The 26,692-nt window shown below is 41.4% G+C and overlaps 11 protein-coding genes across 11 annotated transcripts; 5 read left to right on the top strand and 6 right to left on the bottom strand.

The window, feature by feature from the left end:
• The first annotated feature begins 4 nt into the window (after positions 1-4).
• BBOV_III005435 (uncharacterized protein) lies at positions 5-353 on the top strand. Its single transcript, XM_051767044.1, has one exon. It carries the CDS (start codon positions 25-27, stop codon positions 331-333), a length of 309 nt encoding a protein of 102 aa, XP_051623745.1. The 5' UTR covers positions 5-24; the 3' UTR covers positions 334-353.
• Positions 297-2,530, bottom strand: BBOV_III005430 (Myb-like DNA-binding domain family protein). The gene has a single exon (XM_001611624.2). It carries the CDS (start codon positions 2,459-2,461, stop codon positions 347-349), a length of 2,115 nt encoding a protein of 704 aa, XP_001611674.1. The 5' UTR covers positions 2,462-2,530; the 3' UTR covers positions 297-346.
• Positions 2,531-2,576: 46 nt separating this feature from the next.
• BBOV_III005420 (tetratricopeptide repeat domain containing protein) lies at positions 2,577-4,474 on the bottom strand. The gene is made up of 7 exons (XM_001611623.2): positions 4,275-4,474; positions 3,542-4,235; positions 3,429-3,505; positions 3,328-3,394; positions 3,156-3,268; positions 2,885-3,119; positions 2,577-2,848 (listed from the first exon to the last, which is right to left on the bottom strand). Exons 1-7 carry the CDS (start codon positions 4,422-4,424, stop codon positions 2,658-2,660), a joined length of 1,527 nt encoding a protein of 508 aa, XP_001611673.1. The 5' UTR covers positions 4,425-4,474; the 3' UTR covers positions 2,577-2,657.
• A 363-nt stretch (positions 4,475-4,837) lies between these two features.
• On the top strand, positions 4,838-9,881 carry BBOV_III005410 (IQ calmodulin-binding domain containing protein). Its single transcript, XM_001611622.2, has 6 exons — positions 4,838-4,961; positions 5,001-5,463; positions 5,532-5,713; positions 5,749-6,749; positions 6,785-7,068; positions 7,105-9,881. Exons 1-6 carry the CDS (start codon positions 4,882-4,884, stop codon positions 9,841-9,843), a joined length of 4,749 nt encoding a protein of 1,582 aa, XP_001611672.2. The 5' UTR covers positions 4,838-4,881; the 3' UTR covers positions 9,844-9,881.
• Positions 9,882-9,883: 2 nt separating this feature from the next.
• Positions 9,884-10,867, top strand: BBOV_III005400 (uncharacterized protein). The gene has a single exon (XM_001611621.2). The coding sequence runs from the start codon at positions 9,912-9,914 to the stop codon at positions 10,863-10,865; it is 954 nt and encodes a 317-aa protein (XP_001611671.1). The 5' UTR covers positions 9,884-9,911; the 3' UTR covers positions 10,866-10,867.
• On the bottom strand, positions 10,849-11,761 carry BBOV_III005390 (uncharacterized protein). Its single transcript, XM_001611620.2, has 3 exons — positions 11,269-11,761; positions 11,122-11,229; positions 10,849-11,087 (listed from the first exon to the last, which is right to left on the bottom strand). The coding sequence occupies exons 1-3, from the start codon at positions 11,735-11,737 to the stop codon at positions 10,852-10,854; spliced, it is 813 nt and encodes a 270-aa protein (XP_001611670.1). The 5' UTR covers positions 11,738-11,761; the 3' UTR covers positions 10,849-10,851.
• Positions 11,762-11,835: 74 nt separating this feature from the next.
• On the bottom strand, positions 11,836-14,238 carry BBOV_III005380 (WD domain G-beta repeat family protein). Its single transcript, XM_001611619.2, has one exon. It carries the CDS (start codon positions 13,956-13,958, stop codon positions 11,871-11,873), a length of 2,088 nt encoding a protein of 695 aa, XP_001611669.1. The 5' UTR covers positions 13,959-14,238; the 3' UTR covers positions 11,836-11,870.
• Positions 14,239-14,439: 201 nt separating this feature from the next.
• BBOV_III005370 (uncharacterized protein) lies at positions 14,440-17,194 on the top strand. Its single transcript, XM_001611618.2, has one exon. It carries the CDS (start codon positions 14,710-14,712, stop codon positions 17,092-17,094), a length of 2,385 nt encoding a protein of 794 aa, XP_001611668.1. The 5' UTR covers positions 14,440-14,709; the 3' UTR covers positions 17,095-17,194.
• Positions 17,195-17,323: 129 nt separating this feature from the next.
• BBOV_III005360 (Eukaryotic-type carbonic anhydrase family protein) lies at positions 17,324-19,967 on the bottom strand. The gene has a single exon (XM_001611617.2). It carries the CDS (start codon positions 19,661-19,663, stop codon positions 17,405-17,407), a length of 2,259 nt encoding a protein of 752 aa, XP_001611667.1. The 5' UTR covers positions 19,664-19,967; the 3' UTR covers positions 17,324-17,404.
• A 339-nt stretch (positions 19,968-20,306) lies between these two features.
• BBOV_III005350 (Catenin-beta-like Arm-motif containing nuclear family protein) lies at positions 20,307-22,105 on the bottom strand. Its single transcript, XM_051767615.1, has 7 exons — positions 22,027-22,105; positions 21,841-21,950; positions 21,667-21,806; positions 21,115-21,631; positions 20,925-21,077; positions 20,456-20,889; positions 20,307-20,419 (listed from the first exon to the last, which is right to left on the bottom strand). The coding sequence occupies exons 1-7, from the start codon at positions 22,045-22,047 to the stop codon at positions 20,313-20,315; spliced, it is 1,482 nt and encodes a 493-aa protein (XP_051623450.1). The 5' UTR covers positions 22,048-22,105; the 3' UTR covers positions 20,307-20,312.
• Positions 22,106-22,628: 523 nt separating this feature from the next.
• Positions 22,629-25,610, top strand: BBOV_III005340 (DnaJ domain family protein). Its single transcript, XM_001611615.2, has one exon. It carries the CDS (start codon positions 22,730-22,732, stop codon positions 25,538-25,540), a length of 2,811 nt encoding a protein of 936 aa, XP_001611665.2. The 5' UTR covers positions 22,629-22,729; the 3' UTR covers positions 25,541-25,610.
• Positions 25,611-26,692: the final 1,082 nt, after the last annotated feature.

Raw genomic sequence — 26,692 nt, 5'->3', positions numbered from 1 at the left:
ATGGACACCGTAAGTGACTGAACTATGAAGATTATCACCAAAGGCGAGCCTGTAGCGGCAGAAGACGCTTTAGTGTGTATCCGACGCTACTTGGAATCACATCGCAATCGCACACCCAAGGGATCTATATCCGATCCTGAAGTGTCTAAAGATATGGAATATAGTACAGATAGTGACATTACAATGTCACCTGAAGAGCAGGAGTGGCATAGGCGCATTGCAAAGTTGCAGGCATTCTCACAATCGCAACCAAATACATCCCCAAAAGAAGAAGAAAGAATTAAGTTCCTAGAAGCAGTGGAATCATACATTGTCAGATCAACTCAAATCTAATATTATCGGTATGTTAAAAACTGTCTATTAGACGCCATAGCGGCCAATTACCAGGACGACCAGACTTGGAACCGGTGTCCTGATATACATAGTTGTAACGTCTTAAGTTAGTCCACTTGTCTTTCAATTGCATACCCGTACGACGCCCACCAAAATAAGCATCAGCAAAGAACGCCCAACGGCCCGCTCCATGGCGATTGATGGCGTCAACCAGTATCTGGACCTCTTCTAGTTTCCACTGACGACGACGCATACCAACGGTGTCCGTCTTGTTCCCAGGCTTGGTAGTAGGCACCGTTGACTCAGAAGGACGTGGTGATGCCTGATCATCCGATATGTTAGTGTCAGGAGCACTGTCGGATACCGAAGACTCAGAACCGGGCTCTGGTTCTTCATCTATGGAGTCACTATGACTATGCGTGGCAGGATCTTGGTCGTCTAAAGAAATTGAAACCTCAAGGGTGCCAACCGATAAGTTGCCGCAATCGTCGGCAGGTGACATATCTACATCCTCCGTGGGTTCCACGTATCCAGAGACATAAGATTCATAGAATCCCTGTGAACCGAGAGGTGATTTAAACAGACCCTCGTCTTCTATATCATTGAGACCCTCAGAAAATTGCTGCGAAGCACCAATCGATGGGTCGGGAGTTGCGAAATCTTCAGTATTACGGCACATGGACCTGCTGTGATCTTCGAGAGGCTTGGTTGATATGCCACGCTTACGCAACATGGAGGACGTAACGTGAATGATCCACGGTAAACGATGTATCGAAGCGTTAATACCCGTAACATCCCTAAATAGCCGAACTGTACCTGGCGGTACTACTCCAATGCACTTGTACCATTCTATTACAGGACCTTGAAGCACCTTATTGGCCTCGATAGTGTACTTGCAAAGCGCAATGGTCCATTGAGAAAGCTCAGCCAGAACCTTGGATTGGAACTCGCAAAGAGCTTGCGATTTTACTGGAAGTGGGTCTATAGAGGACACAGTCCGAGTAGACATCTCAGATACGGTCTCCGCATCACTCTTGTCCTGCATGTCAGTAGAACTGCTGTCGTCAACTGGATCCTCCTGCTCACAGTCAACCTCCTTGCTGTAACCCTCCCATGCACACGCAAGAACGCTGTCAACAGCCTTAGTCAAACTTAAGCAATCGTCATAAAGACGAGTTAAACACTCGGGTAATACAGAAGCAGGTAGACAAAAGCCGTTGTATAGCGTAGATGTATTACTAACGTAAGAAGATAAAAACCGATGAAAATGATCCTGACATAAACGAAGTGCCTCAACAACAATCACCGTTAACTCAAGCAACATGACAGAAGCAGCATTGTGGTATATAAATCGACGCAACCTACGCAAGTGAGATATAATGGAAAATAACATTAAATGAGCATATAAACCAGATTGCTGAGATAAAAAGTGAAGCATTCGTTCAGAAGCACGGATATACGAAACTAGAGAACACATGACCTCAGAGTCATCACTGTAACTGTCATCAACCGATATAAGTGAATGCAGTGGCAAAATACCAAAGTAACGCATCAAACGCTCATCCAATGACCGATATAAACCTGTGTATACGCGTTTGTTCATACGTAAACGGTTAGCTTCTGAAGTGAGGTAACCATCCAACAGATAATGCGCATGTCTGCGGCGCAACCAAGGATAACGCCACACCCGCTTACCATAGCTGTTTGGACTGCTACGAAGAGTTAACAAACTCCGACCATACCGAAGTTTATGAACACGAGTAGAAAATGACGATTCTGTTAACTCAACACGACGCCAACCGCGTACCAACTTAGGACGCATTTCATCATGTTCAGAAGCATCAGTCTCGGTAGTACCATGTATCTCATTGGTACACTCCATGAACCAACGCTCTTGGAAAGCAAGACTGTGGCATAGAAAGTCTAACTCCAGTAACTCAAAAGATGCATTACCGTTGCCATCACTAGAGTAGCTTTCACATAGCTCGGCGGTTTCACAGTCATCTACGCTGCCTACAGTAACAGGAGATCCCATCTCGTTATCATCCATTTTGTGTCCATTAGATTCCGATGATGATGAGTCCCCGGAATCAGAGGAAGCGCAATCAGATACCTCATCCCTCAACATTATAATTCATGTACAGCAATATAGAATTTAAAATACAACAGCTAGACCCCTGATGTCAGTAACATCCATTACCAACACACCACGTCACACACCATCAAGTCTAGACAACACGTTTCAAATATGCGCAAAAATAATTAACAGGAATTTATATCGCTTTATAACGCAAATAGACTTGCTACAGTCAAATAATAGACGATTACTGCTGCTGGTAACGAGCGTAAAAGGCATCAATACACTCGCACACAGAAACCTTGAACTTGTCAACCATACAGCCCATAAGGTCCTTGTGCTCAGGCTTCAACGAATCCTTGAAAACCACCTTCATGTAGTCACTGTATGTCTTCCCCTTCTCCATGGCACTCGATAACTCAACCAAGTGCAGTGCGCCTGAGGATTCATGTCATAAATTAGCTAGAAACACACCCTCGTAAACAGTAGCATTGGACTCAGAGGACTCCGAACCAACAGAAGTATCAATGGATGCTGTAAACACCAAAGTACAACTGAAGTCAAACATGTAACGCAATGTACCACGAATCAATGCTATTTGCGCATCACACTCCATGTCGTCAACCGATTTAACAGTAATACTACTACGGTGGACCATAGTGGCAAGGTCTTGTAAACGTTCCATGCTACCGCTGTCGTCAATGTTTATCTAACGGCAATCAGTAAAGTTTATACCAGGACCTACATTACTCAGCATCTCCATGACGTTCACACTAGGGTCACCGTCACTGGGATCGTTCTTGTAACTCGCCATCAACAAATTCTCACGAAGGACGTCCCTGCACCAAGAAGACATGTCTAAAACATTGTATATATACTGGAACAAGAAGACATAACAGAACTAAAATGTAACCTACCCTTCTCTTCGTATGTTGTGCCACAAGCATTCCATGATGATAAAGAACGGGTGGCAGTATCCACCGCCTGTAGATATTAAAACAATGAAAAAAACACCTACAACAGGAGATACAACCTGAGGAGTACGCTCTGTAGTAAGGTTACCACCAGGCTTGTTCTTGCCAAAGTAACAATAACCTGAAGGAAAGTCAGATACACATCAACAAAACATACCCATCTTCTTAGTCTCCTGAATGATCTTCTGGTCCTCTTCGTCCATGTCACTCTCATCCTGCTGCTTAGGCTTCTTCTTAGATGAAGATGAATCGCCAGGAGTATCAGTAGTGTCATCATCGTCCTTACCACCGTTGCGCTTCTTCTCTTCCTCAGCCTTCACCTTCTCAATGCGCTCAGCCTCACGCTTCTTAGATTCCTCCTCCTCTAATCGCTCCCAATCCGCCATAGCAAGGACTTCACCGCCACTCTCCTGCTGCTTACGCACGTACTCATCATAATTGTGCTGCTTGCGGTTCTGAGTCTCACGAGCGCGGTCAGTGTAAAGACCGCCACTCTTGTTAAACAAACTACCAAAAGCCTTCTTCTGCTGAGCACGAGCAGCCTTCAGCTTCTCATTCACCTTAGCCAAAAGCATACGAGCATTGCTATTGTCAGCATCATCAGCTAACATAGATTGACAATCCTCCTTAGCCTCGTCAAGGTAACCGCCATGGAATCGAGCTAATGCACGACGATACAAGGCCTTCTTGTTACCAGAATCCAAACGAATAGATTCATCCGCAGAATTAATAGCATTTCTATACTCCTGAATGCCAAGATAACAGGCACTAAGGTTACAATGGAGCACACTCTTCAAACCATTGTGGTCCTTGTTCTTAGAAGGAAGCTTGTCCAACCACTCAATTCCTCTCTGTAAAAAACATGTGAATGATAGAAAACAATACAATACCTTGTATTCATCTATAGCAAGTTGGTAATTGGAAGACTTGAAGGCAGCGTTACCCTGCTCTTTAAGACGATTGGCCTCTGAAACACATTCCTCAACCTTAACAGTCTCCTCCACGTCACTATCGGAAAAATCATTCGAATGTTCTGACATCTTAAACCGTAAGCAGAAATCTAGAGCTACAAACAAATAGAATGCGCGGAGTGCCGAAGGAAACTGCCCTCCACCCAAAAGTCACACAGCAGCATGAAAGCAATAAGACCAATAAAACAGAAAATAACATAAATGGTATATTCTATACCTATTAAAACGTATATACAAAGAAACACATTGATTTTGGTACATATGTGTAACATACCAAATGTGTAGACTGTTGGTACTACCGACGCGTAATACAGCAATATCGCCACTGTTGAATCTTTGATACGCTACCAGCGTTAATATATACCTATACATGATCAGTTAAGGTTAATCCGACCTATTGCCGCCAAATGTCTAAAGACAGTGATGGAACTATATTACCAGCTTAAACGCAAGCTTCTAAAAGCTTGATAAGTACTGTCGTAAAAAACACTTATCATAGTGAATCTCTTTGTCTTCAATCACACTAATGTATGATAATGGTGGAAAACAAGACCTTGGACCTCCAGAGTCCCAAGACACCGATCCTCCAGGAGTGTACCCTAGGTGGTAAGTGTGCTTCTACAGAACTAATGCATCACTCCGTAGCGATGAAACAGTTAGGGACTTCTACTATTATGATGGACTCAGTACACAAATAGTGGTAGAAGATCTATATAGTAGGTACCTTCAAGGAAAGTCGTATTCCTACTTTGGCAATCTTATGTTCTACCTAGTGCCACTTAAAGGCTCGAATTTACCAGAAGAATACTCAAAGTATCTATTCGAAGAAGATAAAGTGGCACCGCACTTATTCGCATTGTTAAATGAAGTGCTGCGCATAACCGTCGTCAAAAGAATAGATGATAGTCTGCAATTCAATAATAATGAACGAGTGACACAAGCCACTGTGAGGTCGCTCTCCAGAAAGTACACATCACAACTGCAAGTACCGGGTTCACGACAATGCTGCAATATTTTTGTCTACGGCGATGCGCCTTCAGGACAAAGCGACGTTGCAAAAAATGCAGCGGTATACCTTGCACAAAGGGCACATATCGTTGGATTGGAGGTATGTTAACAACTGTGGCATAGCATTAGGTTCATCACGCGTATCCATGATAACTAATATTGCCATAGCCATCTGGGAAAGTGAGTGAACAGATCATGAATGTGAACAAACTGCTGGATGCATTCGGTGATTTCTCATCATACAATATAATGGAAAACAATATTATGATGTCATACCGATTGGATTTTGATACTAATAACTATTTAACATCAGTCAACATAGTGCCAAACCTGGCAACGGATACAGCATGGTAAGGTAAAGATAAATAAAACCCATGAGACGCAGTGCGGCAGTAGCATCAAAGTACCGACAGTATCTCAAAAGTATACGCCCTGGAAATATGGCAACAAATGTAACCATTAGACCACCAAGTGTAATTTACGCACTCCTGTACAGCATACAAACCGGAAAATATCGCAAGTGGCTCTCAGCATGCAGGATGACAGAAGGAGATGCTACCAGAGTACTGAATAACATACCGCCACATGAAATTAAAGATCCAGAAAAGCATACAGCCACGCTAGAACAAATCATACGCAACCTATTGCGCATAGGTTTCACAGCAGAAGAAGTAAGGTCAATCATGCAAATAATAGCGGCAGTGGTACTGTTCGACCTGTATACCATCATGAGAGAAAGGATTGATCAAGAAGAAGAAAGACGTAAAGAGAATTACGAAAAGGATATAGAAACCACAAAAAGAAAGTCAAAAATGGAAGAACAAGATAGACCTAATAAAGAAGACGTACTCAACCCTAAAGATATACTGATATTTGCAGCAGAAGTTATGGATATACCATTGCTTAAAGTACCAGCCAAAACATTACAGTCGCATGATCTGCTTTTCAGATTGGACCTTTTAGGAGCTGAAAATAGATGGCAATTCGAAAACGTGGCACCTGCGCTGTTCATCAGGTTGAAGCTTACTATATATCGAAGGGCTAATAGATACCTAGCTAAGGAAAGACAAACACAAATATCGTCATCAATAGCAATACACTCAAATGCAGGATGTTTCCCACAAACAATACCTGTTAAGCGACATAAAGATATCGAGTTAGCCAAAAGAGCGTCAGAAGAAACATTCGTGCATCAATTCACAAACTCAATGGATGGCGTTGAGCATACAAACGCACCCACAGGTGATTTTGTAAGAAAATCAGCAGATGCAGTAAAATTATTAGCAAGTGAAACTGGATTAATTGCGAGGATAGTGGTTGAGGCACAAAATAACATTTACGATGGACGAAATGATGACTCAATTGAACTAGGTGAAGCAAGAACAGGTAAATTATACTCAGTACAAACTCATACTATACAGTGAACCACTCATGCTGTGATGTAGAATACGATCTTACAGCAATTGCCAAGGAAGAATCCAAGACTTTCGCCTTACCCCAAGGTGTGGCCAAGCTACTGGCGTACACCACGAATAACTTTATAATGGATATAATGGCATCCTCAAGATCAAGGCGCACTGTGTATGGTACTTGTGCAATGGCACTCAGCTATATGAGGTACCTCAAAGAAGCTGTGTCCAAAGATGACCTGATGTACCATGTAGTATGCACCAACCCGGAAATGCTAAAATATATCTACAGGAAGGTATGTTGGTGAAATATGATATTCATATGTTCCCAGGAAGGTGATCCAATATTGATAAAGAGGAAAACTGTAAATGAAGAAACAAGTGATAAAGAAGCAGATGAGTATACTAGAGATGAAGTTAAATATGGTATTGAGCTGTTGAAACGCGCACTTTCTGTTAATATGCCAGTAGTGGAGCTGTGCATCACACAACGCGAATACTCGCAAGTCACCCTGGACCTTGAAGCTGCCCTGAACACATTCATACCAATAGCATACGTAGCACTGCAAACATCAATGCATAGGACTATACCGATACTAGAAGGAAAGGAAATATTCAGATTGATGTTCCATGCGCTCAGAGTACCTGATACGGCATATAGAATAACCAACGAAACCATCGTTCTCAAGCGAGCACTATGCGTTAAATTAATGGCAAGGGTATCGAGATACCTCAACGCAGTACTCAGTAGCGCAAGACTAATACAAAGTTGGTGGATTGGATATAATACCATACAACTCAAAAGAATACTCAGGAAAGTAGTAGTGCGACTACAATCGAAAGTTAGGCAACTTATATTCCAAGATAAAGTTGTGGCATTGGCAAACTCACGGAACCTAAGTGTAGACTATATAGGTTATTGCCTCGTAATGTACTATCTCAAAGTTAGCCTGCAATCATCATCACAGAAGACACTGCAACTATTACACTCGATGGAAAAGAGATACCACGAAAAGGAATATAACTACATCCAACATGCAGCTGCAACTTACATACAAGCAGTTTGGAGAGGACGATTACAAAGAAGGAAATACGCACAGATGAAACGTGAAAAATTAGAAGACTTTGCAATCATGCTCGTGCAAACATTCATACGCAGGTTCATAGCAACAGCTAAGCTGATACACAAAAAACCAACAAAAGATATCGCAGCTACTAGAATACAAGCAGCATTCAGAGGATATATCGCAAGGAAACAATATGAAGTGCTCTCAGGATTAAAATTAGCATTGTTGTCAATAGTAAGAAAGGGTTCTATGCTTATAAGCCTCAACGAACAACTCAAATTCGTAAAGGAACGGAAGAAGCTAAACTCGACGACTATAGAAATTAAAAGGCTAATCATGATGCAAACAAACCTCCCACCAGGATTCATAAAGGCGCAAAACATGATTAGAATGCATTTTGTAAGGAAACAGTATCTGTACCTAAGATCAGCAATTGATAAAGTGCATGCCATAGCCATGACGAAAATTGCAAGGTTGGAGTACCTCCATAAAGTCAAATCAGCAGTAAAAATACAAAGATGGTGGAGAAGTGTAAGGAAACCCACTGTTTCATCCATAGCAAACAACGTCATATACTATATCAATATAAAAGAACACGCGGCAATGATGCCAATGAAGCAACTCTGCCAGCAACTGGGAGTTACCATATTCCACTTCAGAGCTTACCAGGATCTGAGAAATGTTTACCCACGGTCATGGGCAGCTTATCCAACAATGATACTGAATCACCTACTGCAAATACAAAAAACATTAATAGAAACAGGAGGTGCAGAATACCAAAGAATCGAAGCTGTACAATTCGCGGTCAGTGCATATCATACGCTCATGTTAGTGGAATACGCAAAAGGAGCAGGAAGTGCTCTGTATGCATGGGGAGCACCCAATGTATTACATTCGCAACCTTTGAAAAATCCACCCGTCACGTATCTGGAAAAACCACTGGAATTCTATCAGCTGGAAAACCCAGAACGCTCTGAGTATGGCAGACACCAATTTATACCCATGGAAAATGTAGAAATTGTGGCAATTACATGCGGGAATGAATTCTCGGTTGCATTAGATAAACAAGGTAGAGTATTCACCTGGGGAAACAACAGATATGGGCAATGTGGTCAAGGACACAGGCTTGTGCAACTGTGGTCCCCAACACTTTTGCCAATGCATGGAGTAACTGGAATCTGGTGTGGTGAATCGCACGCCGTCATTCGACTGTCGGTAGGAGAATACTTTGTTTTTGGCAAGGCATTCGGGTATATTATATATACACCAGAAGACATCAAAGCGCATTGCGAAGATATTAAAAACCAAACCATAGAGGCAGTAGCATGTGGAGGTGATATCACAGTGCTATACACAACTGAACTTAAATATGTACTGCGAGTATTGGGAGGTGAACCCACCTTCGCAAACTGCTATAACCTCAAAGGAAATATAAAGTCAGTATGTACAAACGGTAGGATGATATGCACAATAATAGAGGAAGTCGAATACATGGGTAATAAGCAACAAACATTACTGGCCTGGGGACAACTAAGGTGCTTCTCAACCCATTACAAGGAACCGCTACCAAACACAGCTGTGCTAGTCAACGCATTTTGCGAAATGTTCGAACACCCAGAAAAGAGGAAACCTAAAAGGTCACTCAACAAGGTAGACTATTGCCTTGCAAAGCCATGTCTAATCCCAATGCCAACACCTATAAACTTCAACAAAAGAGTGAATACCGTGACATGCGACCACCAACAGATAGTCATGACCTGCAAGAATGGAATTGTAATCGCAATGAAAACATTCGAACTCATACACAGCGTCGCAAGCGATATACGCAGCTCAGATGACCACTCAATACGCCTAGAACCAAATGTTACTAACGCCAGGCTGGAACCAGGGTTATACCAATTCACAGCCTTGGAACGCACTGATACAGCAGTGCAAATCGCATATAACAGGCTTTCATGCTCTATCGGATTCGCCACTGGACCACACATTAGCCATGTCCAGTGACAAGGCTACACATTTACATCGTAACAACTAATATTTAAATCTATATAACGTTTATATCACATGACCAAATGAACATGAAAAACAATTACAAAAGACACAAAGGCGGCTATAGCCGAAACAAAAATGAAGGTTCATATGACACCCATGTACAAATTGATGAAGCGCTATACATGGCTAATCGCAATGCAGCTATAAAACTAAAGGAAAGCATTTTGAAACGAGAGAACGCAGAAGATTTTGCATTAGGACCATGTCAATTCCGAAGAATATCAACATTCCAGAAAGTGGACAGCAGGCCTAGACCATCAATGCAAAAAACAGAAGGCACAACTAAATTTTGTGTCATGTGCCCATCATCAATGCAAAAGGAAATTGAATTATCGCAATCGCAAACAGTATACCTTGCAATGGAACAACAGAGACATGCCATACAAGGTGACCAACTCATAATAGCCCCCAAACAACATGTACAAAGCACACTCTATCTAGATGATAATACATACACTGAACTCAGAAACTATCAAAAAACACTAGTGAAGATGTTCTACGAACAAGATAAAACCGTACTGTTCATAGAAACGGCACTTAGCGATCCGTACTTACGAAATAAGGAAGATGGTGGAAGTAGACCACAGCAACACTGTTATATACAGTGCTTCCCAATACCATTGGAAGCTCTAGATGATGCAAAAAGCATGTTCCGCAAAGCTTTGGATGATCTAGTACCAGATTGGGCTCACAACAGAAAATTAATGAATGTAACCGGTAAAACAGGAGTACGTGATGTTATGCCAAAAGGATTCGACTTTATACACGTAGACTTTGGACTCTCAGGTGAAGGAATCGCATGTGTTATTGAGGACCTCAACAGAATAACACCACACTTTGCAAGAGAAGTTGTAGCAGGAGTACTACATATGGATTCCATGGAGAGGGCATTCCGATCAACAGATAAATATATGCAAGCATTAAGCTGGCTAAGAAGACAATATAAAAATTACGATTGGGTCATTCAGGAGTAAAAGCATCAACACCAACATCCTGGTAATCCATTTGTTCCCGGACTGCACGACGCTCAGCATGCTCAGAAGCAACATCACTAAGAAAACGCTGTTCTAATTCATCCATAGCAGAACTGGTCAACCCTTCAGCACGATACAAAGCCAAGTTACTGGCGTTTATGTCAATGAAACTGCGGCCCCAACCAAATGATTCTAATATTCGCATAGCATCGTCCTCAAGTCCTGAAGTCAATGAAGCAACAGACATGACACCAACCTAATATATACAATCCCGCAGCAAGAGCTTCTACACAAGACAGCTCAAATGGACGACCGTAATGAGTAGGATTGGCTGCAATCAGAAACGGGAGCAGACGAGCATGTTCTGAAGTACATTTGCCAAAACTTTAGAAAGCCAACTTACTGACATTTAGCTGACCTTGATTCACAGTTTCAACCTTATTCCAAGAACAGTCGATCACAGCAATACCACGAGAACGGACAATCTCACCATCCTCTAACGATAACTTGGATCGACCAAAAGGACTCAATACTATACCAGCAAATGACTGACCTATACGCAAGGGCTTTACAATTCCCAAATGGACCATCTTACGACCTGTACAACGCTTCTTATCGCACTGATTAAAGTCCCACATAAACAACTTCACCCGCTCTTCAGAAGTAGACACATCGCCCCTTGATGGTGAACAGGAAGTTGAATCACCAGAAGGCTCCGGTTCAACTATGTCATCTTCGGTATTAGGATGCTCTTCACCAGCTTCCTGCTTAGGAATCGATGATAGTTGTAACGCACGCGCGTAAACATCGTGAATGCTCACAGGGGAACCGACGTTGCCACGAGGCTTAATTTTACGCCCGCGAGGTGCCATAAATGAGTGTGTATACTTATATATTATATATGTTTGAGTCAAATTTGCCAATACATCGGGTTGCAATACGCAACGCCTGGCACTATGCCTAGGTTACGATGGTGGTACACATCTATTACAGATGAACAACGACTCAATCCCATAACTTAATTGTGCCATCCCACGAACATGTAGCAATCCGTGACGGCTGCAGCGGATGCCATTGGCAATCCATGGTAACAGACTTGTGACCAGAAAGAGTAGAGATATTGCGGCAAGTCTTCCAATCCCATAGAAATACACGTCCACGGGCGTCACCGCTGACAACATAACGCCCGTCCGGAGAGCACGAAGGACGTATAGCATAACCACTGCACAAGTGACCCTTGAAACGCTTACCGCCAAAAAAGCGGAAACGTGAGCCTGAGGATTCGTAGACTAATATCTGGTTGCTCATCGCCTGGGCAAGAATAAACTTCTCACTAGGATGAGCCACCACCGCAGGCATGCTGTGCATAGAGGGGTCAGAAAGCTGCTTAATAGCGACAGGAATGTTATACTCCCAAACAGCCATACGACGATCATCACCAGTGGTCACCAAACGACGGTTCTCATCAAAAAATGTTACCGTGTTAACATTGGATTGATGCGCATTGTACTCTAGAGAAACCTTGCCACTACGAGCGTCATACTGGGATGCTTTCTTGCTAGCGCCACCAACAATAAATATGTTCTCATCACAGGGATAGACAGTCACACAAAACGGAGCGGCCTCCATGTTATAGACACCAACCACCTTGCCGTACTCAGTGTCCCATTGAATTACATTAGAATCATAGCCACAACTATAAAACTTTGTGCCGTCGGCATTCGCAAAAGCAATATCCTTCACACCCTTGCAGTGACCCTTGTAAGTACGTAAACACTTGCGATTGTTGTTAGCGTCCCATATCTTAACAAATCCGTCCATAGAAGCCGATAACAAGCAGTGGCCTGTGCGTGGTATATACCTAAGCGCCTGCACAGCCATGGTGTGACCAGTGTATGTGTGAATCTCCTGCTTGGGTAAACGTGATTTGTAATTGTCAGGGTCAAAAGCTTTTAGATTCTTCGGAGGTAACAACCAAGAACGCATAGGTGGTGAATTGGGGTCTATCTTGCGGTGGAAGCTAGAAACAGCCACACCATCATAACGAGTCTCCTGCTTGCCGTCTTCAACAATAACCTCATTAAGCGGTAAAGCAACATCAGGAGTGCAATTAGGGAATGCCAAACCAGCATGAGGCATCTTACGTGTGTTCGCCTCAAAGGTGGGTAACTTGCGACGTTCAGCATCATCTGAAGTTTCAGCAGACGGTACGTCAGCAGCCGGCTGATCAAATTCCTCATAAGGCAACCAAGGGCCGAATATATCCTCACTCTCCATCTCAGACTCACTTAAACGTCTACGGCGCTTTAAATCATTGGCACCAAGGTGAGCCATGGAAACCATCAGGTCACCCTGGCGGATCTGATCGTCAAAACTAGTCTCATCAAAATATGTCTTTTCTGTCAAACCACAGGGAGTTACAAACACACCACTGCCGGTGTCACCGTTCAAAGCTAAACTGTTTCCACCCTTACCGTAACGTTCAAGCTCATTGCGATCGATCAAAGATATGTTGCGATGCATAGGATGATCAACTGGATAATTGGCCATACCCATCAAACCGTCATCACGGGTGTGCTCACGCAAATGAGATTTCATGCGTGAAACGGCTACAGATTCCATATTAGCCCTAATGCGATCTGATTGCGTTTCTATGGGCGCGGTATCAGCCTCAGAAGCCGCAATCGATACAATCCCGGTCTCATTGTTCCGACTCCCCAGTTCAACAGAAATCACATTTGTTGTAGAAGGATCAGACACGACAAGTGACGTAGCCTTTAAAGTGTTTGATACCGTGCTGTCGTTTGTAATAGAACCATGATCTTGGACGGAAGTAAGACGAGAACGTTGATAAGAGGAATGAACCCGAGAACTGCAGCTTTCCGAGATGGCATCCAGATCCATAGTCTCTACATTAGCGAAGTTAGATGTAGGAGCCGATCCTGTTGGAAAAACAGTGTCGGCCTTTAATGGTAATCCTTTTTGCGATGGTGCAGTTAATGGTTCCGTCTCAACATTATTAATCTGCGATTTAGGTTGAGAGTCTGTACGTACAGGCTCTTCATCGCTGTAATAACTTCCAATGGCGTCCATATCGTTAGATATGTGTATAATAGATGTTATAACCTCTTGTATTCGAATCTAGGGCCAAATGTGCTTCAGATGTAACACTTAAACAAAGACAAAATTAACACACATACGCAGAATATATATCATCATTCCACATTTTGGACCATAGTATATAATATATTACAGAAAGTTATCCTTTGACACGCTATAATGTTTGCGTTAATACACAAGGCACGTTGTTAGTGAGGATTTTAGACGCTACGTGAAAGAATATAGTTAAGGAACTGTTAATGTTCATACACAGAAATCAACAAAATGTGTATGACGAACTATGTTGTATATGTTTTGCGATACTATAAAACATAATAAGACCCAAGGAAGTTGGAATCCCTGGATATGTGGTTGTCAGGAGAGAGCTGAAGACTAATATAATGCAAAAGATAAATGATATTTCATACACCACCGCTGAAAAATCAGTGTAAAATCATTAGAAATATATTCTATGTTGTAGCTACTGACGGTCGTCATAATTTGTGCCGTAAGTTCTTACAAGCGAGGTCCACGACAACAAGCAATAATTTAAGTGTAGAATGCGGTATTATAATACAACCATGGATATATAAGGTGATTTTAATTAACGAGGTGTGAATTGTAAGCTGAAAATCCTTCTCTTGCAACTCGTCGAAACTTAATAGCGGTGCGTGTAAGAGATAATTTAATAGAGAAAGTGGTAATTCTCCTGTTTCGGACACTTCGCTGTCATCAAGCTAATACTATGGACTGGAATGTAATCACAACGTCGGCGTCAGCCCTGGCACCACTAGATTCTAAGATACAACAGTCGTCAGTTGTTAACCTCTTCAAGCTTTCCAAGGATTGCAACAATCAGGCAGATCAAAATGTGGAAAAGTCTGTTGATGAAACGGCTACAACCAATGCAAGGTATGACGATATTTATAATGGGCTGAGTCATGATTCACTTGATGAAAGTGATACACCATGGTGTGACAAGGACTTGCAACTATGGGAGCGGGATAAGGCAGTAGTTGTAGAGAGTCTTATGAATCGTCTTAGATCTTGTGATGATTCAGCACGAGTGCGTGGCAAACCAGATAACAACCAAGAAAGACCTACTCAAAGTAAAGTTGAACCCGTGCGTTGTACACCAGATATTGTTATGTCACATGAACTTGAAATGCTGGTCAGTTGGTTAGATCGACATGCACATTACCCACTTGGCGTAACGGATGATGCAAAACGCATATTTGTAGATAACATGCTTCCATTGCTCAGCCCATGTGACGCAAACGCACATAATTTTATCTCCTTCATGCTTGAACTGCCCCCGCTAGGGGATGGGACGCAAAATGGATTTATGAAAAAATATCTTAGGGTATCTTTGCAACATTTGCAAAAACAGGCTTGGGGTTCTCTTCATCTGGCATTACTCAACACCAAAGGAATATTCGTGGATTCATTAATCGCAGCACCCCAAGCCAACACAGCGAAGTTACTCAGCATATGTGTAGAATGTGCTAATCATGTATTCCCTGGCCATGTACAAATCAGCCCTGAAGCTAAACCAAGGAATAGTGAATATTATTTCTTCATTGCATACTTGCTATTCCGAGCTGGCGCAGTATACGCACTTCGGATACTAATTGATAAGAACACTAATGGCAAGGTAGCAATACCACAAGGTATAGATGAATCGGAGTACCCACCAATGTTCGTCGAACTCTGCCAGTTGCTTGTTAGTATCCTAAGTGAAAAGGAATGCTCCGCTGAAAAGCAGGTGCTACTTGGCAAGTTTTCGTCTGAATATTTCCCAACAAAACAAACTAAAAGTATCACACTGTTGGGTAAGGGAAGCAATTTTTATGTGCTTCTACTGTTAAGTGTCATATACCCGGATTACTATGCAGCATGCGATGCGGACTCACTCTACACCAAGGAAGATTATATATGGTACCAAATACATATAATATTGAGTGGTTCCAAGACGTCGCTCACCATGGCAACAACACGATTGTGCCATACATTGACACAAGAGGCAGAGGCAATCAAGCCCGATGACCCGAATGTAGTCGAGCGTGTACTTACCTATGCCTATTATATCGCTCTCGCTGGAGGCGTGATGGAAACGATGCGTTTACTCATGTCTGCTGTACAGACTTCTAGGGTACAGGCAGTAGCACTTATATTCTTGGTGTACTTTGAAAATTCTGGTATACTTGACGGTGATGACCTCACATATATCGCAAACTCGTTGTGGAAGCTGGAAAGCAATGCAACCCAAATGAAAGAAACACACTATTTAACTCAATTGGCTTTTAACAGGAAACGCAATGTCTCTCCAGAATTAAAGATTGTCTTGGCCACCATACTGCCACAAGAAAAGGCTGCTTCGTGCATGAAGTATGTCATATCAGAAAGCTTTAATGATGCAGTCAACACCTGCTTTATCGGGTCTTCCACAACAAGAAATGGTATGCTGATGATCGGCCCTTTGTTACAAAAGCTTATAAAACTAGCTACAAGACGCAGTGCCGCAAAACTTGCTATTCTGCTCATGGCACAATATTCGGCACATGTAGGCCTTTGGTCACCCGCTTTCAAGTGTTTCTACTGTATACAGGACGTTGATAACTGTGTATCAGTACTGGAGGCATGCTGTTGTTACCTCTATGACAATGTAGAACAAAATAATGGAAACACAGTTACTGCCGAGGATCTTTGTGTATATTTCATGTTAGCTAAAAGCCTAGCACCTAACAATAAGCGACTGCTAGACCTCACAGGGTTGTTCGAATGCATCAAAACATCTGTACTAGTCAAAAAGGGACAGTACGTAGAAGCCGTGGCTCATGCAAAAGGGAATCGTATATTTGAAGGAGTGACCCAAGTGCTGCGAAACGAATCGCACCAAATATACTTCAACGCCCTGGTAGACTTTATAAGAGCTCTTAAACACCTGGTAGCCAATGGGCAGCAGCCATCCACCTTGTTGACACAAGCAGAGGCCCATAACCTTGTGGACTTACTTGAATCCGCGTATCAAAATTGTAACGTTGACAAAAACCGTACTGTGGAAGCTATACACATGGTCATGACCTTCGTTACTATTGTGCCACCAAAACAAGACCAAACATCATCATAGAGACTATGAGCATTTAAACACAATGATATACTAATGCATTTCCCATAGCTACGTCTATAGTAGCTGGGAATTGCATCCACAAGTCACGTAATAGTACACGTATACATTGCTAAAGCAAAGACACTCTTAATTTCTAATACATTAAAAAGATTTCCTCAGTCCCTACAAGGTAATGGAGGAATTTGTTGGTATTACAGTCGTAACAGTTTACATCTTGTCTGCTAGTTAACATAACGTGCAAACAAGATTCCTGTTATGATGAGCCGTACACAGTCATGACTCATGTGTCGCCATATCAAAGTAGCCGTGTCTAAAGCTGAGTGAATACTACGACGACCAGCGCAATGCAAAGTCCCCAATATGGTGTAAAGAATCCAGATGGTCGTGGAAGGGGTAGGATTGGTGGGCGCTGCAATGATGTCGCAATGAAGTATTCCATAGGGTAGCCGTGAACCATATAAACCTTGCCAATGTGGTGAATATTGGGATCAACATTTTGAAGCTCCCTGTATTTGTTTACATTATTGTTGGCTGACTCAGAAGTACGCTTCTGGTTTAACATGCGATTTATTTGCAACATAAGTTCGGTGGATATAGGTAGAGGATCCTTAGCAACATACCACCTAACAGTCTCCTCACATCCAGGGTAAGTGAATGAACCATCGTAAGCGAAGTAGCTCACATTCTTATTCTCCAACATCAAAAATAGTGATGGGAGGTTAATGGGTGTTTCTAAATCTACCACAGGTAGCTCCATGTTGCCTTCTACAGTTAGATCGCCAACGCTTGGAGACCCAGTCTCCGGTTGCACAGCGATGCTTGAACCGATCTTAAGCACTTGTTCCATGAAAAGCTCAGATGGATATGACTGCAGAGTCTCTATAGGTGTATCATTCATCTCCTCGCTCATAAATGTTAAAGACAGAACTGCCCAGCGACCCCAATGGGTGCCAACATCACGGGCACGACGCTTTCCTGCGTTGTGACGTTTAATACGCTCTTCATTGAAAGAGACATTCTCCAAGTGCTGCAACAAATACTTATGAAGCATGTCGACATTTTCATCCTTTAACATGCCAGCTATCTCTTGCGCTTTTTTGGAAAGAGTAGATTGCAAATCCTTGTCCTCTTGGTTAACTGATGTATCGATCTTCTTTGCAGTGACCTTCTTAACAATCCTTTCCTTTCCACCGGAAGGTGATATTACATGTTCGCCATTCGCCATCTCAACGTCACTGAGGATTTCAATAAAACTACGATGATCAGCATGGGATGGTGCACGCATATTTGATGACTCGGTCTCATATGGCTTGTAGGTGGGTGGAACTTCAATCTCCTTAGATAGAAATTCGTCAATGTGATGTTCCAACTCAGCATCACTGATATGGCTTGCGTTTGGAAGCTCGGGACCGTCTAGCCTGTGGTTATAATGGCCGTGGTGTACCTTTGCCGTCTCGTGCATTACATCATTGGTATTTTGTTGATGTAGTAAGTGACTGGCATCGACCCTGTTACCGGCAGCATCTACAACATCATAACTTGACTTCAGATTGTGATTGTCCAGATGATGGTTGCTTGTAATGTCAGATTTCTCATGATCTGAAGGATGGTGTCTAAGAGCTGTTTCGCTTGGGTGATGGAGTTCATGGTTTACGTTATTACCGTGCTCGGGGTGCTGAGGAATCGTATTACCATCTACGTGGTTTCCACTTTGTCCGGTGGCATCTCCCAATTGTTCATTGTGGTGTTCTTCTGGGTTGTCGCTAACTGTTTCCTCTTCTTTTGGTTCCTCGGATTCTTCCTTGCTTTCAGCATCTTCTTCTTTCTCCTTTGGTGCATTGGGGTCGATCGCACGTACACCTTCATCAGTCATACCATCATCGCCATAATAATGCCATATCTGAACTTCTACGTGGCGACGGTTTGCAGAGCCTTCAAATGTGTGCTCACTCGGAGAATGAAAGTCAATGTGGGTAGCAGCATAAAGGTTTGGACGGTCAGTGGTGAACAACGATCCGAATATAGAACCCTCATTGGCAGGGATGGAAATACGGAAGACCTTGTCGTTGCGAAGAACTTTCACGGTAGAAATGAAAGGGTGATAAGAATAAACTACATCGCCACGTTTCCATCCTTCATTCAAATCATTGGTTATACTGGAGCCACTAAGTACGTGGTCAAACAGCGATTTTAAGCTATGTTGCCTATTTGTAGAAGGTGTCTCAACATGAAGGTCAACAGGAGATTGCATAGCTCCGATATTGCACATTCCACTAGTCCAATCGGCACCATGGCGACTGTAATCCCACGATGGAACATTGGCCTTCACTGCATTTGTAGGATTGGAAGTAGGGTGTTGAGCCTTTACAGTTGCGTGCTCTGCATTCAATGTATTAGTCAAATTACCTGGTAAAGATAACGCACGTTTGTGCGTGTTTACTAATACACATGAAACTGAATCTAAAGATGAAACGATGAAGAATAAGACCATATACAACGTGCAAATAGAAGAAGAAAGAAATGGAAACTGGTAAACCCGCACACGACGGGCTCCAGTAAGACTTTCCATTGTCCTAATCCAGAATCAATGTTCACACATCAGCATAGCTGTGATCACTTCCAATGTCTTCTCAAGCAGACAAAGGTTGAACCTGGTAGAGATTTCGTTGTCTATATCCTTAATTATCCAAAACGTTTAAGCATGTAGCTCAAACTGTAAAAACACCTATAAACGGTCGGTGTGTTTTATCCCTTTATTCGCGAGATAACAAAGCTAACTCTGCGATGTGTATAAAATAATAGCCAGCCTCTCTCGCTAGAGGCGACACACCTCGCGAATTTAGAGTTTTCAGATACAAATGGAATGTTTCCGTATGTTCTGTGTAGGCAGAGGCTTCTATTTGATGAAGGAATCAGACCAGACAGCTGTTTGCGTGCCCCGCGAGCCATGCGACCAGGTGCAGCTCTAATCATGTTTGTTCTCCGCATTTTCGCGTTCCAAGAAACTGTATTTAATTGATCCGATTATACTACATTAATGTGTAGGTAACGTTATGGACTGAACCTTTAAATATGCCCAATTTGTAGATGATGGCATATTTGTCTAAATGTACCGATAAGGGAACAAATTACCTCATCTCGCGATTATACGATTACTTCACACACTTTAAATCGTGAACAACGCATACCGATAATATTTTAGGCACAAATCCAAGTGATCATTTAAAGAGACCACTGTCGCTTGCAGCGATGAGAAATGACTTCAGCAAGCGGTCCATGGTTTCCCTAGTTTCGGATGCATCTTTGTCCAAATGGTTGATGTAATCTAAACATGTTGGATACGATCAAGTTTCATGCTTACCTGATACATTTTCATATATGTCTTGCATATCCACTCCCTTGTTGTGAAGAAGTAAGAATATACATGCCCTTAGGTTAGAATTATCCAGGTTGTAAAGCCGTAGTAAAATGCAGTCTGCAATCTGGCAGACAGATAATCCAGCTTCATAGCGCTCTAGGTATTCACCTGTTGGATCTTTTGATTCCATACTATGCGATGCAGAACGACTCAGTGTTGTATATTTGTTATGGACCTCGATCAAACGTTCTAACTTCTCGTATTTGTGCTCAGTGAATTTGTTGATTACCCTAGCGAGCTCATTACCGGAGCTGTTAGTAACCAACGAATGCAACACGCCCAAAATGTGTTCGTCATTGGCTTTCTGATCGGCTGGGCTTTGTTTTGTGCGAACACCTTTGCCCATTAAAATACTAAATATGCATCTTAAACCCATCCTATTCAACGTGGGATTGTTTAGACAACAACTAACCCTTTGATGAATAAATGGCAGTTCTCTGGGCAGTCCATTAGTGCATAATCCAGTAATGTAACGGCAAGACGGTACGTGGATCTTCGTTCCTTGATAAGCCGAATCAAAAGGATTAATCCCTGTAGTTTACCAAATGATGTGCGATGTGATGGGCTGCTTATGGATGTGTTGCACCTGCTATCAAACTCACATTAACATTAAGCTGCATAGACATTGAAAAGCATTTTCCACCAGCTCTTCTTCTTCCACTCCCTCAGGATCCTTCTTGCGAAAAACCGCTATTATACGTAGAAGTTTCTCTATTCCTCCAATATCCGAACCGCCAACTATTGAATTGCATTCCTCTGAGTTTTGAAGTAGGATGCATAAAATCTCACAAGCATGCACCCTATTTGAATCATATTCAACTGTTTTGCTGTTTTTCATTCGACGTAGCAAAAAGGTCAACAAAGGACGATTCGACCCTAAATCTGTAGCAATAGAGGGAAAGAGGTCCAATAAGTTCTCCAGCAGCTCAAACGCGCTCTTAACACCTTCGTAATCAAGCTCTCCAGCATCTTCGTCGATTTCTAAAAGCACTTTGGCACAGTGTGTGTGCAACGAAAGCGCTTCTAATACAGATAGTACGTGCTCCGCTTTCTTTAACCGAACCAAAGATTCTACATCTATGAGCTCAGAAAGTACTTTCAGTGTAGATATTGCGATGTCTAAATTGTTATAAGGTTATGGTTTAAAAACTTACCGATATTTGGGTGTATTAACGCATCACGTAAAAGGCGTAGGCCTCCTAACTCTTCGAATAGTGGAAATAACTCAGGTTGCGCTCCTATATCACTAAATTTATGAATCTGTTCGTCTAGATCAACTTCAGATTTTACCCATCTGGAATAAATTCAGAAGTCAACTTCCGTCTTACCTTTCAGGATCATCCGGATAGTCCAGTCTAGCCTGGCTGTTACGCGACAAACGTTTCTCGAGCGTGGAAACGTGACGCTGTATATTCGTAGCCGTTATTCCATCTTGTTCCTGTTAGTTGTGAGCCACATTCAGATGTTATGGAATCCCCGTCAAATACGTATCCAGTATAAGCTTATTAACTTACCTCGTTAGCAACAGAATCCATTATAACAATTCTGCTTAAAATATAGTATTGAATCTGCGATTAAGACATATGTTGGATGTTTTGGTTATTAACACCGTAACGCGCCATATGTGGGTGGCAAACTGTACACATGTGTTATTTCATGAAACTTAGAATGTTAAAATAGGCTTATCCGAGCGGGGAGTGCTTAAATAATACAACACGCATGCTTTGTGCCCGCAATTTTGTGGGACATTGGCCTTGCAGAGGGAACAATAGAACTATGTGTAAAGGACGTGGTCCAGTGATGCGCATATCTAAATTGCACAAACACATTAGACATTTAAGCGCTTAAATATACGTACCAAATGCTTGAAATGTGTTAGCAAGTATTATTTGGGTAACACATCTTTCGTCATAAAACTCAAGGATTTGCAGCAGTCGCTCCAAAAGACAGGGATAATTAGTGCTATTCAATCTGACCAACGTGTCGTATGCTTCTGTTATACGGAAATGAGTCATGATTAAACAATTTGGAATTGAACTGTAAGGTTGTATTCCATAAATCTTGTGCAATCTACATCACCGTATAGATACAGTACGTTTTTTGTCAAAGGATCGCTAACGTGGTTGAAGATCATTAGCTTAAAACATATATGCTATGCATTCCGAGCTAGTTTTTTGTGACGTTCTAGAATTATAATGTAACTTCAATCGCCAAAAAATGAAACGTGGAGATACATGTTCAAAACCCATAAATTGGGGTCATTATAGTGATATGGAGTATAGTAAAAAGGAAAAGGCGCCTTACGGTAACACAACAAACAGACTTCATGAATATCTAAGGGACTTGCGATGGGGAATGTCCAGTACATATGATGATTCCCAAAATAAAAGCCAAAAACAGAAGAAAAATGAAAATGCAAGTGTTTACTCTGAAAATCATCCTCATAGACAAGCTCATGATGCTCAAAAAAAGGAGACAAATGATCCGTCGAAACGAGAGTCCCGTTTGCGTGGGACTGTGCCCGATTCACAATTCGCTGAGAAAAGTGCAACATGTCGTAGAAGGCGTAGTCCAAGGTCAAGCAAATACGAAGATTACACTTCCATTCTATATGAAACTGCATTAGATGAGGTATTCAAGATGAAAGAGTTTGTGCAAGATGAGTTCATGTCAAGCCAAAGATATATGGGTCGTGAAAGTGAAACATCAACAGATGACGAAAGTCCGATGATATTGGAACATGAAATTCACTTCGCTGACCCAGTAAGTACAGTAGGATCTGAATCCGGTATTAGCCAAGAAAATAGCACTAAAAGCAACAGTATGTATACAAATTCCTACCCTGATAAGGTGCTTAAACCACAATACTCTCAAGAATCTAAATCGTCGGCAAATGAATTTGAAGTTAGTCCATCGGTTGACGTAAAATTAGATCATGATTCATTTGATTCAAAAGAGTTTAATGCACAAACGCCTCCAGTTGATCATGGTTGTCACGCCTTAGCTCAATCCTTGCGAACTATTGCTAATCAGTTAGAATCTATGCCCATGCATCGAATTGCTCACCAGCGTAGTCTTGAGGAACTTTGTAAAGTTTTAGCACGAGACAACCATTTGAAACATGAAGAATTGTTACAACTGCAAAACCAAATAACTGTATATGATGAAGAAAAGCGTAAACTTGAAGATAAAGTAATTAATTTAGAGGCAGAAATAAAACGTTTAAGCAACCACAACAAAGAAGTGAGACAATCTGATGAAAGCAAGGAAACAGAAAATCATGTGGATAGAGAAATTAATGAATTGGAAACGTTGCCTCCTGTGACAAAAGAGTACAGTGATTTCACCCATCAACAACGAGCTTTCATTAAATCTTTACAGAGCAGCCTTTATATAGGCAGTAAGCAGTCATCATCTCCAACATTCCAGGCAGAGCTCTACCGTGATATAAGGGCAATGCCTGATGTGGTCAACTGTAGACAACTGGTCGAATTCATTAATGGAGGTATTCGCAGCGATGCTGATGTGTTGCATACACGTATAAAACATTCTGCTTTGAAACATGGTGTCAAGAGAATATTTGTGGAGGAGCATCTTTCTCCATTTACTAATCGCTACCCCTACCCAAGTGAATTCGAACAACTTGTGATAGCGGAGATGGAAAATAGTCATCCAAATAGGAGGTTCAGTATGGATCCTGCCCAGTCTAATGATTTACATCGTGAGCAAATGGGAATTGTTTTAAATCGGGTTGTATTGCGCAGTATATTCAAATATAGTCATATACACAACTTGTATAACTACTTGTTTATTGCAATGTATTCCGATAACTTTCGAGTCTGTGACATATTGAAGGAAGGCATATTACATAGATTTCTTGACTTTCAAATGGTTCCCAATTATGCGGAACGTATCAGGCATCCAGTAATGTGGAGCTTTGGTGATTCATGCAATTCCACACAATCGTACAGGTATCTAAAAATGCTAGAATTCGATTTTGAGAAGTTTCCATCTGATCCTCACGATGGTGAGAATTTGTGGCATCGCATAGTGAAGGGAGATGCTATTGCCGTGGCTCAAGCGTTAAAACCCTACAGTATACATACAGATTATATGTATAAGCCTAATCAGAGGGGTGAAACACCATTAGATATTGCCAAGGGTAAAATGCGTAAGGAACTGCTTGGGCTAGCAGTAGTTGAAATTGCGTCAAAAGGCTCAAATAAATACAAAGAAGATGATTTCGAAGGGGCTTTGACTTTGTACTGCGATGCCATAACAAAGCAATTGGAAGCGCTATCCATAAGTGCCCCGACGGATAGTTTACAACGAGATGTTAATTTGGGAAAATTATACTATAATAAGGCAAGAAGCCTGATGCATCTAGATAGATGGACTGAAACTGTCGAGGCCTGTGAACTATGTATTGAGCACATTCCCAATTATACAAACGCGTATGTCACTTGTATACAGGCCTATGAAAAATTGCTTGATTGGGATAACGCCGTAAAAACTTGTTACCTGATGCGTGAAAACTGTGGTGTTGTAGATGATGAGAAGATGGCTGCATTGAGATCACAAATAGGAGCAACGATGTTCCAAATATTGGGCTTACCAAGTACAGCCAGTCCTAGAGAAATTAAACAAGCTTTTAATCAACTTTGTAAGCAGTGGCATCCCGATAAATTTGGTAAAGAGCCTATGAATGCAGATATAAAGAGAAGAGCAATGAATCAATTCAACCGACTCTATGAGGCCCGAGAAAAGTTATTAGACGATGGCACAAGGATCGTGGAGCAATCGCGACCAGAAACCCAATACAATCCACCGGATCCTATGATAGAGTCGTCTAGAAAATACTCAGATAATGGTGATCCAAATTCTGCTAAAATAGAACCGTTGCAAAATCACTTGTCTAAGCTAAAATCGGAGTCTCAGAATGAAACAGTGGTAGATGAGAACCTAATACAAAATGCAATGGACCATTTACAGCACCAAATAGACGGAATGTCTTATACGAAGTCATGAAATTCTGCCCAACATCACATTTTAATAAAGATCTATCGTATTATGCTTATTCAGATGAACATTGATTTTATAATATCTTGATGCACCATAATATCACACAGACTCGCTCATGTAGTAGAAATTTTGTTCCTTCAGCCGATAGAGCAATATGATTTTCTCCTTTTGTATTCGTGTATATCATTTGCCCTTCCCATATGTAATAATACGAAAATCTCATATATGTGTTATTCTTTTGCTATTCTACATAAAAATAATGTTCCAGGATCCAACGGTAAATATGTATTCTTTTTCATGAACATCATTCTACTTTCCCCATTTGAGATTTTTTCTTAAATATCTCTTTATATAATTTATTCCTTTCTGGAAAATTGTATGATACCTTAACAACGACATATAATTTCTAATTCTGGTTTTTCATTGATATTAAGGAGGATGATGCATATATCTCAGATGACTTATAAGTGACATTTACTTTGAACACTCCTTATGTTCTGGCTCATGAAATATATTCCTTACTATATATTCATTTATTCAAATCTAGCCTTTAAAACCACTCAGGATCATGCTTTAGTAACATGAGGATTTTATTTAAATTTATGGTTCAGTATGAGGTAACTCCTTTACATGGCAAATTATATATATTTAACACAAATGGAACATTCATTTGAACTATATGCAATATTATTAATATATATATGCAAAAGTTGAGTGCAGGATGCATATGTTCATTATCTACCACAAAACACCACATGAAACGTATAGCATACTATGTTTTCCATGCTTGTATTATCTCACATATAAGCATATGAAAGTATTCTCTACAGTTTTCACTAAAAAACAATCGTGTTATAGGTATTTGTACATGGTGATGATTGTGAGATAGTAATGGATCATACTTTTTTGCATCTACGGTAACGCCTAAGTGTATTCTCATCACCTACGTTATCCGAACAAAAAAATGTGCAAACATAGGTATACCCCTTAAAAGGCTTTACTGGTGATCGATGAGATGACAAAGGAATCCCATTTACGAACAGTGTTGACCGAGTCAATGGAATGAGTTCGGTTTCAAAGATTGGGGCACATTTAATTTGGAACACTTATGGTATTTCCTTTATTTTAGTACTTCGTATAGTTAGAGGTACCTCAATA

Source organism: Babesia bovis, chromosome 3 (assembly GCF_000165395.2).
Source record: "Babesia bovis T2Bo chromosome 3, whole genome shotgun sequence".
Lineage (NCBI taxonomy): Eukaryota > Apicomplexa > Aconoidasida > Piroplasmida > Babesiidae > Babesia > Babesia bovis.
This window is presented reverse-complemented; position numbering and strand designations above follow the sequence as displayed.